Source organism: Oncorhynchus mykiss, chromosome 14, assembly GCF_057628025.1.
Source record: "Oncorhynchus mykiss isolate SJ-2025 chromosome 14, ASM5762802v1, whole genome shotgun sequence".
Lineage (NCBI taxonomy): Eukaryota > Metazoa > Chordata > Actinopteri > Salmoniformes > Salmonidae > Oncorhynchus > Oncorhynchus mykiss.
Window position 1 is genome coordinate 13,493,102 of NC_143035.1, and position 13,861 is coordinate 13,506,962.

Consider the following 13,861-nt stretch of genomic DNA (forward strand, 5'->3'; position numbering starts at 1 on the left):
TGCGACAGCTAGGAAACTAACATCTAAATGATTTGAACCCCTAATGCTAGACAAAAAGTTCTGTGTGCATGTATACATGCATGTACATGCGTGTTTCTGTGCGTGTTTGTTTGTCCATCTGTATCTGCATCATTCAAGTGTCAATCTGTTGAAGGGGAGGATTAATTCTGGTGCTAAATGTCACTCTTTCACCCTATCCCATCACCTCTGACACGGTCACCCCTGACTCACAACCCCCCCCCCCCCCCCCCCCCCTCTGCCCCAAGACAACCACATTTCCCAATGTATCATCATTTAGCTAGTAACAGAGCAAATAAGGAGGTGATCAAGATGTGAGAATGCAGTTCAAATCTCTCTCTCACACACACACACACACACACACACACACACACACACACACACACACACACACACACACACACACACACACACACTCCAAACTCAATAAAAAGAGCTTGAGGGGTTTAAAAGCAGCAGATTAAGACTTTAAATGAGGCCATAATTAAGACTTTAAATGAGGCCATAATTAAGACTTTAAATGAGGCCATAATTAAGACTTTAAATGAGGCCATAATTAAGACTTTAAATGAGGCCATAATTAAGACTTTAAATGAGGCCATAATTAAGACTTTAAATGAGGCCATAATTAAGACTTTAAATGAGGCCATAATTAAGACTTTTGACCTTCTCAGTCTCAGCTAAAACCATCTGTCACGGAGTGAGCAACCAAATACGTCAAACCTCTGTGAGACGTTTTGGAAATGTATGTTACAACATCCAAAGACCAAAGAGAACGGTCCGTGTCTATTTAAAATGTCTCTTCATCCTTCTATGATCATTTCACATTAACCCCGTCATTTCTTCTTCTTTGTTCCCTATTCGACCACTTTAGATTCTATCCTTCTAGATCAGGGATGGGCAACTTTGATAGGGGTGGGGGCCACAAAAAAATCTGAACTCATAATGAGGGGCTGCAGTGAATAGTGGGTCTGCATACCCACATTCATACCCAAACAAGCAGTCAGCACTGGCCATAGCCTTTTTGGGGCCCTAAGTGACATTTTGTTGCCCCCCCCCCCCCCCCCCCCCCTCACCTTCCAAGCAAAACATTTTCTTGACAGCGAAGGAACATTCTTTAGAGTTCATGTCCTGTAATTCTACACATTTTGCCATGGGGTGTAGAACAAATATGACCATTTTAAAGCAGGTTTGCTGCAATTCTACACATTTTGCCATTGGGTGGAGAGATTTGCCATTTTATAACTAAATTCATGCAATTCTACTAATTTTGCTATGGAGTGGAGAGAAATCTGAGTGACTAACAACATCAATGCCCCCCCCCCCCTAAGTAATGTCACCATGATAAATACAAGTTTAGATGGCTGACTAGACTAATTGACCAATCTTAACCATGCTAGCTAACATGGGTTAATTGAGTGAGTCAGTGACTGACAATAAAAAGCTCATGCACAACCACATTTCCAAGTAGCACCTTGTGTATTCTACTATTATAACCCTCAACAGTAAAGACCCTGGCTGACTTTCTATAGAAAGTTGCTCATTTGCCAATCCCTGCTCTAGACACTACACCTTGATAGGGACCTGTAATGCAGCTAAGGCTGTAAGTGTGTGTTTCTGGTGTTTTATTATACAGTGGTGTTGTACTGTGTTTTCTCCTTAGCGATTTGACCTTTTGGAGGAAAGCCAGAGAAAGAGAGACTCCCACACGGTTCCGTTTTAGTAAAACCAAGAAAATGTTTATTCACAGCTTCCATTGAAAAGAAAATGTGCAACATTATCACAGTTTCCTTCATATTCCATTCAACCACATGGTCAGGGGAGGAGAGGGAGTGGCACATGGGGAGTGACAAACAGAAATGCCCCGACACTCATTATTACCTGGTTGAGTTTGCATTTGATTTGACAGAGATGTACATTCAGCCATGCACCTGCTGTCGGGAGTGTGTGTGTGTGTGTGTGTGTGTGTGTGTGCGTGCGTTAGATCTGGAATCAAACAGCTGTGTCTTCTGCTCCCAGTGGAATCCTCTTAGAGTCAGACTTATTTAAATAGCACAGCTTGCTAACGAGAGGGATTGTTAAACGACTTTTAGCACGAGAGGCTACTGACAAACACACACACATTAAAGGAATGACTGGGGCACTCCTTATCTGGTGCTGACCCGCAGCAGGACACTGTCACTCCTTTGGACTGGATCAAACCTGCTAGACCCGGGCTTCAGTCACCATAATGGGCTATAGGTTCTTCCCAGTATACCGTCCTTCTGTGTGCATCTCACATTAACACAGAGCGAGACACACACTGTGGTCACGAGGGGAACGACAGACTTGGAAACAAGAGGTAGAGACGGACTATTGAAGGGAAAGATTTCCATATATCTTTTCAAATCTCCTCAATCTTTACTAATAAACATGAGGGTGTTGCTCATGGCAACAATCACCAATGGAAAAAGAGAAAGAAAAACTAGAAAACCTGAAGAATGTTGAAGCATGGGCTTCATACAATAAACTACACAGCAGTGTCATGTATGTAGCTATCTAGTGTCACAAGTGTATCACTACCTACAGAGTTCGTGTGAGATATTTACAGTGTGGTTTTTATTGATGGTGTTGACAGGAAAAATATATTACATGTCAAATGTTGGGAGATGGAGAGAGGCACCCTCGTTTTCACTCCCTTACTGGCACTCTGACCTGGCCTGATGTCTGTTGTATGTCGTAACAACTCTTAATCCTATCACTCTCACACTCTCTCTCTTTTATCCCGTCTCTTGCTTGCCAGCATCCTTGAAAGTCTTGTATTTTCCTTTCTGTCCTATCCCTGTTACATAACACGCTCACATCCTTTACTTCACATCTATCCACCTCTCCTTTACCATTTCAGTGACAGATGTCTCACTGCAGTATTTGTCCATAAGTATTCTTGTCTTCCTGCTATTCCCTCTATGAGATACCCTCCGTGTTCTCTGTCTCCTGCTGCGGTAGCCCTGTAGGAGCAGCACTCTGGTGTCCCTGGTCTCTCAGGTAGAGAGGTGAAGGTTGAAAGGTCAGTGACAAAGATGAAGCCAAAGGAAAGTGTTGCTTTTGAAAATCTTTTCTTAGCAGGACTGGCACGCAGTGGTTGACAATGGTGAGCGTTTTGACGCCATACAAAATAGCCAGTGTCACAACGCCTGCGTTGTTCGCTGCGAATATAAACTAGTAGTTATGGTGATAAAATTCCTGAAAATGCCACCAGCTTACTGAGTGGTATGAATTGAATGCAGCGCTATGGTGTGGTACTAAATGTATGGATGTATTGGTGTGTGGTGTGTTAGTACGGTAGAAGCAGTAGTGATTGGAACTTGCGTAAGCTGGCCACACTATCGTGCTGTCAATGGCGACAGAACCTGCTGCTGTGATGTCATCTCAGTGAAAAATGAGCTCAGCCCTATCAGCAGCAGCGGTGCCCTCCAATCAAATGGTGTCCTACACTGCATCTCACCTGTACTCCTGAGAGCAGTTCCCTACTGCCTGCCTGCCTGCCCGCTCCTACATCAGTGTACCGCCCCCTGGGGGCCAGGGGGGAAACTGAAAGGAATCAAGATCCAGGTGTGCAGAGGAGAAAGAGAAAGTTGGAGAAATAGAGTTGGAGAAAAAGAGAAGCTGACAGGGCTGTTCAGCCAAAGAGAAGGTGGAGGCAGAGAGTTAGCACAGAAAGGGAGAGGAGAGGGATGAAAGACTGAGTGGGGGAGAAGGAGGAGGAGGGCAGGAGGACCGGGGTGTCGTAGCCGGGCGGACACTCAAGCTCGAAGCAGCGCACGGAGGCATCTTCGTTCCCGTAGTTGGCCCAGTACTCCTCCTGGTCCACCTTGGGCAGGTTCACCTCCTCCTCCGCAAGCTCGTACTTAGAGAAGAAGGAGTTGGAGGAAGGGTTGGAGGGCTGGTTGGGCTTGACCGAGGAGAAGGGGTGCGCCTTGACCGTTTCGGAGCTCTTCTGGAAGATTCCTTTGGACGAAGCCACAGGCTTGTGCTTGGAGAACCACCATCTTGTCTTGGTGCTGAAGGTGGTCGTGGTGGTGCCGGCCAGTGACCCAGGGTCGGGGAGGGGGCAGAGGGCAAAGTCCATCTCTCGAAGGAAGCGCAGGTCCTGTCCGCGGCGGGGGGAGGGGGAAGTGCACATCAGCTCGGAGGAGGAGATGCGAGCTGTACGGAACCACTCCCACAGGGGGCGGGCCTCACAGCCGCAGGACCAGGGGTTCCCATTGAGGCGGAGGAACTGGACTGCCACAGCATCTTTCATGGCCTGGCCCGGAAGCTCTGCCAGGGAGTTGTTGAACAGGTAGAGGATGGTCAGACGGCCCAGGTCGCGGAAAGCACGGCGGTTCACCTGCCGGATTCGGTTGTCGTGGAGCAGGAGGCGGTCCAGGTTAACCAGGCCGTGGAACGCGTTCTCGGACAGCGTGCGGATGCGGTTGCCGTGCAGGAAGAGGTGGTTCAGGTTGACCAGGTCGGAGAAGAGGTCGTCCTGGATGAAGTGCAGCTGGTTCTCCTGTAAGGAGGAAGGACAATGTCAGTGTGTGTGTGTGTGTGTGTGTGTGTGTGTGTGTGTGTGTGTGTGTGTGTGTGTGTGTGTGTGTGTGTGTGAGAGTTATACGAGTATGTGTATCCATACCTGCAGGTAGAGGAACTGCAGGCTGTAGAGCTTGAGGAAGAGGTCGTGGGGGAGAGCGGCCAGCTTGCAGCGATGCATGTGCAGGCTCTGCAGCTTCTCCAGTCCCCGGAACGCTCCACCCTCCAGTCGCCGTAGCGATGGGTTGTCACCAAGGTCCAGCTCTTCTAGAACCCTCAGGTTGCTGAAGGCTCCAGCCTCAATCAATGTGATGTTATTGGAGTAGAGCCAGAGAACCTATAGGGGGAGGGGTTGAAAAGGGAAGAGGTATATAGAAAGTGATCGTTACACATCTGAGAAAGGACACAGCTCCAATACGAACACACAGAGCTCAAATACTAAGCAAAATACTACATTTAAATGCAAAACTATGCAATATCAATCCACAAAAACAATTATAGTTCATTAAAGAATAACCTACACAAAAACACACACATTCTAACCTGTGTCTCGAAGCCAAAAGAATCTGCTCTGAGCTCGGTGATGCGGTTGTTCTGCAGAAAGACGCGCTGGGAGTCGTAGGGAACTCCGGAAGGCACGGTGGTGAAGTTCTGAGACTGGCAGCTTACCGTCATGGGTGACGGGTAACACACACACAGCCTTGGACAAGTCCCCGCCCCACTCGGCTTCACCGCCACCAACCACACCAGCCATAGGGTGAGCCCACCTGAAACATACACACACACACAGAGAAAGAGACATAGATTAAAATAATGGAACATTATAACAACTAGCAGATGAATAGTACAGTAAAGACAACCAGAAAAAGAAGGAGTGAAAAAGAGAAAGAGGACAAGGGATGCAGAGCTGTTTTCAGCACTTGGAGCTGTCCAGTCGAGTGGTGCAGAAAGTTGTTGATGGACACGGATATGACGCAAAAGCCAAGATTGATGATCTCAATCTCGGATATGACGCAAAAGCCAAGATTGATGATCTCAATCTCGGATATGACGCAAAAGCCAAGATTGATGCCATGATCTCAAGTCTGACTAATAGGCCAGTCGCACTCATTCATAATACATGACATTATACAAATCACCCTCCTATTCATCTCTACCTGATCATGTTACATAGGCTAGTCAGCCTATTGGGCATAGACCAGTTTAACTTCTAGTTTTGATTTACATTTGGTTGAGTTGTCAAATAATGTGAATTCAAAATGAAATCAACCAACCACCATGTCATTGGATTTAGGATAAGAGTTGGATGAAAAAAATATGAAATTCCCTAACATTGATGACTTTTTTCAAATCCAACCATTTTTCCACGTTGATTCAACGTCAACACATATATTTTTGTTGGTTGAAATGAGGAAACAATGTTGACTCAGCCAGTTTTTGCCCAGTGGGAGTACAGGTTTATAATTCTGGTAACTTCATTCAACATTTATCCCAGACTAAATAGCTGAATGAGCGTAAAACCAATCTTCTTCACCTCTGGTTCGAAGTGCTATCAAGTTCTATCACACGAGCCACACAAGGGCTAAACAAGATTTACCCTAGTAGCCTAAATTCACGAGCCAACTTCACAAAAAGGTTGGCTCACGAAGAGGTTACAGAGTATGGACAAGCGTAAAACAAGGTAACCGGACCCGGCTCGGTTTCTCTCTGCACATGGATTATTCAGAGGCGGTTTGGCAAGCTCGGATAACGGGGCACAAAGAAAAACTCGCATGAAAAAAAGTATCGCGTGCCCATTCAGCTACCCCCTCAAATGTTCCAACGACCTCACCTTTCTTACGCCAACCCGGTAACGACATAGCTCGTTAACTGCGCGCGCACGGGACGTGGAGAGGACTTGTTTAGTAGGTGTGCGCAGCATGAACAATCTCCGCGCGTGTGCGCAACATGAACAATTTACAAATGTGCTGTTTGTTGTTGTTTGTTTAGTAGGTGTGCTCAACATGAACAATTTCCAAATTTGTTTTTGCTTTATAAAGTTGAGGTGGATGGAGACTGAAAATGATATAGGTTTTAAGTGGCATCTTGTTTGCAAGAGACAGATGTATACTTCAGGAAGCCAACAACGTCTTTGAAAACGTGAGCCTAGATACAGTAGCCTAGATGTGTATGCATGCAAGCACGGGCATACATCTGTTTACGCACCTAACTCTGAACGAAATCAACTGAGTAGTTCAGTACTTGAGACGTTCTTGTCTATTGCTGTTCTGTATTATCTCATGTTTCATGTTTTGTGTGAACCCCGGGACGAGTAGCTGCTGCTTCAGCAAAGCTACGGGGATCCTAATAAATACAAAAAAATACATAAAACAGTGATTCACTGTAAATCATATCTTAGGACATCACCCTCCTCATCCCCAGTACCACCAACAACATCAAGACTACAACAACAAAAAGAATAATAACCTAGTCAAGCCTGTAGCCTATGAACTGAAGTCAACTCACTTTTGAAGTTGTGGATGTTGGAGCTCCAAGACCTCCGTGCAGTCGAGAGAGTTTCCATCTCGAACCAAAGCCGACAGCGAGTTAGCCTGAGCGCTGAGAAAGTGCCTGCTATCTCCGCTGAAGTTCAGCTCTGGTAACGGAGTCGGTGAGACTGAGTGAGTGACGAGGAGAATTCCCGGGATTTATACTTGATGAGCTCGCGCCCACGGCTGTGGACTGCGGCGGAATCTCTCATACGTCACCCTGTATGGGTCAGATTCGCGCGGGCGAATGGGAGGGGATGGGGTGGATGAGAGAGTTGCTCAGAGGAAGCGACTGGAAAGGAGAGGACGCTCACAGTGGAGTGCGTGTGTATGTGTATGCGTGCGTGCGTTGAGGGAGCTCGGCGCGGTGTGAGTTTGGATCACAGAGGGGGATTGGAGGAGGATAAGCAGGTGGGAAAAGAGCATTTGGCTTATAAACAAATAACTTTTGCTCATTTAAAGCATCAATCTGTAGTCGCTACATCCATTTTTGGACTTATACATTTATGATATGTACCCATTGATTCTTGAATAATATACATTTTAAATAAATGTCTCATGAGCTTAGTTCAACTGTTGTACCACATCAGAACCCAAAATATAAGCTTGTTTTTTTCTCCAACGTTTGTAAATAAAGCAAATATAAACAAACAAGCTATAGCCTGGAAACATGGTTAAAACGAACATGTTGATAGCATGTTCTTGGATGATTAGTCCTTGCATCCATAGCTCTGTATTTGCATTTGAGAGTGGTTACATTTCTCCAGGCCCATAACTCAGCTTTTTTACAGAAACAGTGGCGGGGCTTTCGCTTTGTTATTGTTTAATGCCGATCGCGAGTTGGATGGCATGCGATTGAGAATATCTTAATAAAGTATTTTGTCTTTACTTAATAAAGAGATAGAGTAGCCTACCTGTGAGATGAGAGAGGGCATCGTGGACGTCAATTACTATGCAGGAATGAGGCAGTTAGTTAGGCCTACCTCATCATCTCAAATGTACAGTATATATCGTCGCTCTACAGCCAATACTAGTATGTCTTGATCATGCGTGTGTTATAGGCCTACATCAAACATTCATAACCTTTTACACAATAGTCTATACCGTTTCAAGTATTCTACCCTGATGCCCCTAAAGGCATCGCAGCCCACAGGCCGTTTTTCCTTGGGATTTAACCACACATTTTCATCGACCTTATTAAGAAGTGTGTTATTGTGTAAAAGACTAGATCAGGGATGGGCAACTTTGATGGGAGTAGGGGCCACAACAAATCTGAACTCATCATGAGGGGCTGCAGTGGCTCGCGAGTCTGCGGGTCACATTCATACGCCCTTGCCTTTGGCTCCCACATTGCGAGTAAAACATTTTCTTGACAGGGGAGAGACAAAATGTCTGTTTCAGAGTTAATTTCCTGCGACTGTAGGCCTACACATTTTGCCATGGGGCAAAAAGAAAATATTACTGTTTTAAAGCAAGTTTGCTGCAATTGTACACATTTTTCTATAGGACAGAGAGAATGTTTGATAGCTGGCTTGACTAATTTACCAATCTTAAAAATGTTAGCTGACATGGGCTAATTGAGTGACAATCAATGACTGATATAACAATTAACTGCTGATGCTCAACCACATTTCCAAATTGCATCTTGTGTATTCTGTTATTCTAACTCTCAACAATTGCGACCCCACTGACTTTCTAAACAAATATATAGAGTACCATTCATAAGTTTGGACACACCTACTCATTCAAGGGTTTTTCTTTATTTGTACTATTTTGTATATTGTAGAACAATAGTGAAGATATCAAACCTATTAAATAACACACATGGAATCATGTAGTAACCAAAAAAGTTGTCACGACTTCTCCCGAAGTCGTTGCCTCTCCTTGTGCGGGCGGTGCTCGGCGTTCGACGTCACCGGTCTTCTAGCCATCATTGATCCATTTTTCATTTTCCGTTGGTTTTGTCTTGTCTTCCCACACGCCTGTTTTCAATCCCATTCATTTACCTGTTGTGTATTTAACCCTCTGTTTCCCCTCATGTCTTTGTCAGAGATTGTTTTATTTGTCAGTGTTGTTTATTGTTGTGTTGGTGCACGACGGGTCCTCGTACCCATGTTTGTTCATGTCTGTACTTTTAGTGTTATGGAGCATGTTCCGTGGACATTTATTAAAAGACTCCATTTACACTCCATTTTGACTCTCCTGCGCCTGACTTCCCTGCCACCTATACACACGACGCTGACAAAAGTGTTAAACAAATCTAAATATATTTTAGATTTTAGATTCTTCAAACCTCCTCCTCCATGCTTGATGGTGGGAACCACACATGCAGAGATCATCTGTGCATCTACTTTGCGTCTCACAAAGACACGGAGGTTGGAACCAAAAATCTCAAATTTGGACTCATCAGACCAAAGAACAGATTTCCACAGTTTATTGTCCATTGCTTGTGTTTCTTGGCCCAAGCAAGTCTCTTCTTCTTATTGGTATCCTTTAGTAGTGGTTTATTTGATGCAATTCGACCATGAAGGCCTGATTCACACAGTCTCCTCTGAACAGTTGATGTTGAGATGTGTCTGTTACTTGAACTCTGCGAAACGTTTATTTGGGCTGCAATCTGAGGTGCAGTTAACTTTAATGAATTTATCTTCTGCAGCAGATTTAACTCTGGGTCTTCCTTTCCTGTGGCAGTCGTCATGAGAGCCAGTTTCATCATAGTGCTTGATTGTTTTTGAGACTGCATTTGAAGAAACTTTCAAAGGTCTTGAAATTTTCCGTATTTCTTGACCTTCATGTCTTAAGTAATGATGGACTTTCATTTCTCTTTGCTTATTTGAGCTGTTCTTGCCATAATATGGACTTGGTCTTTTACCAAATAGGGCTATCTTCTGTATACCACCCTACCTTGTCACAACACAGCTGATTGGCTCAAACCCATTAAGAAGGATAGAAATTCCACAAATTAACTTTGAACAAGGCACACGTGTTAATTGAAATGCATTCCAGGTGACTACCTCATGAAGCTGGTTGAGAGAATGCCAAGAGTGTGAAAGGCTGCTTTTGATTTGTTTAACACTTTTTGGGTAGTTTTGATGTCTTCACTATTATTCTACAATGCAAAAAATAGTACAAATAAAGAAAAACCCTTGAAGGAGTAGCTGTGTCCAAACTTTTGACTGGATCTGTATTTATTTAGTTTAATCCTTGGGCCTACAAAAGGGGGGCAGCGGGCGCCCGTTACCCATCCCTGGGCTAGATGGATTCATACTTCAAAAGTCTGAAGTTGCTAGACCTTTCAGTGTGCGGATGTCCTGAAGAAAATGTTGTCAAAACATCCATTCACGTGTCGTTACACGCAAGACTGACTGGTTTATTTTTGTACCGTTAGAATGGACATTCTGTCTCAGACTACACTCTAAAAGATGTTAGGTTGTTTGGTTGACCCAACTGTTGGGTTGCAGGCATTGGGTCACTTAGTTGGTTTGTAATTTTGTAGCCTCCCTAAAAGCCTATGCTAATCATATTGTTGGGATAGATACCACTTTATTATAATATGTAATAAAAAAAATCATAATATTCTAGCAATATGTGTCAAATGCAAAAAAATGCAGGGAATAAAAATCAATAAAAATCAATTGCAGCATATAAACTCAACATGATCAACAGGAATGACATTTACTCTCACGGGTGGTCAATAAAATATATCAGAAAGCCACATCCCTAATAATCCACACCTCCTACAAATAATACAATGACCCAGCTGCTAGGTCAAGCCAGCATGAAAGTAAAAAATAACCAACTGATGGTTAAATTATCCCACATTTGGGTAATCTCATCAACCCACCAGTTTGGGTTATTCATGCAACCCAACAGGCTGGGTCAAAATAACCCAGCATGTATTCTGTCCAATATTTACCCAGCCTGTGTTACCAATGAACTCAAATTGGGTTGTTTTTAACCCAGCCTTTTTTTTTAGTGTAGAATCAGATGAATTAGTCAGGTTTTGCTTGATATTGGTTTTGGATTAGGTTATTGATTTGTGAAATTACAACCAAAGAAGAAAGTGTCCAAAAGTAGGGCCTAACCTGAGTCTGGATCTCCTTAGTAAATGGACAGAACACTACTCAATTTGTGTGTGTCTGTTTGTGCATGCGTGCGCAGTCTGTGTGCTTTCTAAGGTACATTTCAGTGGGTGGAGGAGGGGGGTGGTTTGGTAGGGATTTTATGTAGCATGTGTGTGCATGGTTAAGACATGTTTTGGGGGTGGGTTGAGTCAGAACTGAGTCCTCTCCCGCCATGACTTGGGTCAACGCTGTTCCATATCCAGCAGCATGATGCACACAGTCTGTTCCTGATGGCAACACAGAGGTAACGGCACAGAACAATAACAATTGCTACTCAGGAGAAGGTCAGCTCCACAAGCTGTGTAATAGCATATGACATCATTCATTCGCAGATGACATCTTTGTGTGTGTGTGTGTGTGTGTGTGTGTGTGTATGTGTGTGTGTGTGTGTGTGTGTGTGTGTGTTTGTTTGTTTGTTTGTTTGTGTGTGTGTGTGTTTGTCTGTGTGCACCTAGGATCTTTTGCATAACAATCACACTACCTAAACCTTGGTCACAACTTAAAATATCTGGTGATCAATTAACCAGCTAGCAATCTGCTATGTGTGTGTTAGTGCACAATGTTCCTTGAGCCTCTAAGCTTTGGGGGTGGTAGTCAGCTCTGTGAGCTGGCACCAGTGGTCACCATGGGTGGCCGTGGAGAGTTGGTAAGGAGTGGAGAGGGGTTGGAGAGGGGTGGAGAGGGGAGGGATGGGGGGAGTGAGAAGCCGATTGCACAGCTGACTGAGGGTGGCTCTGTGTGCCCCCCTCCCTTCATCACGCACCCCTACATTGGTCATGAGGCAGTATGTGTGTGTGTATATGTGTGTGTGTGTTAGTATTCTGTCGATGATCTATTGAAGTAGTCAAAGATCACAAGCCTTCACCACAACTTTCTTTCTTTCTCTGCTCTCCCTCCTCTCTCTCAAATCCCTATCTCTGCTCTGGTACACTAACATGTGATCTGGTGTAAACACAACATATTGAAAAGATTTGTCCTCCTGTCACATGCCAACCCATCCCTCCTCGAAAACACTCACGCACCCCTACACACTTGCACCGACCCCCATAGCCAGCACCTACACAAAATCAGGCATGGACACATTGTCGTGTCTTTGCTATTCTATAAAATAATTTATCCGTAATTAATATCACCTGATTGAGCTAATCATGTAAATGTAATTAACTAGAGAGTCGGGCACCACAAAATAATATTTATAGAGCTGTTATCTTCCGAATAAACTCTTAAAGACCTAGTAATATTTTACATCCATAGCAGTCAACATTAATCTTCATCTTACTTCAGTCTTATCTGAAAGTTGTAAATTCTTGGTTATCTGCAAGAACCCTGGCTAACAATTTGAATCAGCAATACAATATTGGGTGTAATCATTTATTTACTAAATACCTAACTAATCACACATACACATAATTAAATCATAACTTGATTACAAATGACAACATAAAGGAAAACGTCCCTAGCGGGCGGAACAGAAATGACAGCTTGTTACACAAAGGAAAAGGGGCTGGGTTGAGTGAAAGAGCGGGAAGACCGGAAGAAAGTCGAAGCTGTGCTATCGTAAATACAGTATCTTATGCATTCTAAATTACCGCCCATTTGGAAAAGGAAAATGCAATAAATATTTACTCTGAGCTGCGCTTCAGTAGGTTGGTGGTAGATGGAAGGCCGTGTTGCCAAACCGAGTCCTCTGTCCTTTGAAGAATGTCTCTGGTTGTCAATTGGATACGTTGTAGTGACGTTGTTGTGTGATAGACGGGATACTCTGTCTGTTCCTTTCTAACCTGCGTTTGCAGCTGCGGTCGCTAACTCAACAGCTAGGAGGTATCACTTCTGTAGTGAATAAGAGTTCAAAGTTCATACCATTCGCGACCAAAGCTCCTGCTGATGTTGGCTTCATCCTGTAGTTATTTTCTGAACCATTCTGACATAGGGTTGTCATCCTACCTCATCAGAACAGGAAGTTATGTTGTTGTCAAGGGCTTATATAGAAAGGGAGAGGAGGGTGTGTTTGAAAAGTTTTATAGCCCTTGTCCCTTCACAGGGGAGGGCCACTGATTGAGCAGCCCTATCTTATGAAAATCCAAATCTCACATTTTAGAAGCTAAAATCACATTTCATCCCATCACAAATAATTTCAAATTCAAACATTTAAATTGAACAACAATTCCATATGAATCCGATAACTCTGATGTGTAGACTTTCCACTGTAGAGTTTATGTCATCTTATCATTGATGAGAATGTCTCAGATGACAACCGAACTGACATCATATTAATTAAGTACCACTGCATATGTTAAATTGTTCGGATTACAAGAATATAAGAATATAGTTCATTTCCCCCCACATACTGATGTTCCCAGAATCTCTATGTTAACCAAGGGTTTTTTAAATGTAACCTCAGTAGGTTAGAGAAGGGAAAAGGGGGGAAGAGGTATTTATGACTATCATAAACCTATCCCCCAGGCCAACGTCATGACAACATACAGTACAGAGCCGAACTAACACAGACACGTTTCTACTATAGATGCAAACATACTATACACACATGAAATAAAGAGAGATGGGCAGGGCAGAGAGATAATAGGAGGGAGAAAGAAAGAAAACATAGGGGATGAGGATTAAAACAGACATGGAGAAGTT

General features: G+C 43.7%; 1 protein-coding gene across 1 annotated transcript; it reads right to left on the reverse strand.

The window, feature by feature from the left end:
- Positions 1-1,740: 1,740 nt before the first annotated feature.
- LOC110488837 (reticulon-4 receptor-like 2) lies at positions 1,741-7,346 on the reverse strand. The gene is made up of 4 exons (XM_021561258.3): positions 7,075-7,346; positions 5,113-5,336; positions 4,673-4,906; positions 1,741-4,549 (listed from the first exon to the last, which is right to left on the reverse strand). Exons 1-4 carry the CDS (start codon positions 7,130-7,132, stop codon positions 3,677-3,679), a joined length of 1,389 nt encoding a protein of 462 aa, XP_021416933.1. The 5' UTR covers positions 7,133-7,346; the 3' UTR covers positions 1,741-3,676.
- Between the last annotated feature and the right edge of the window lie 6,515 nt (positions 7,347-13,861).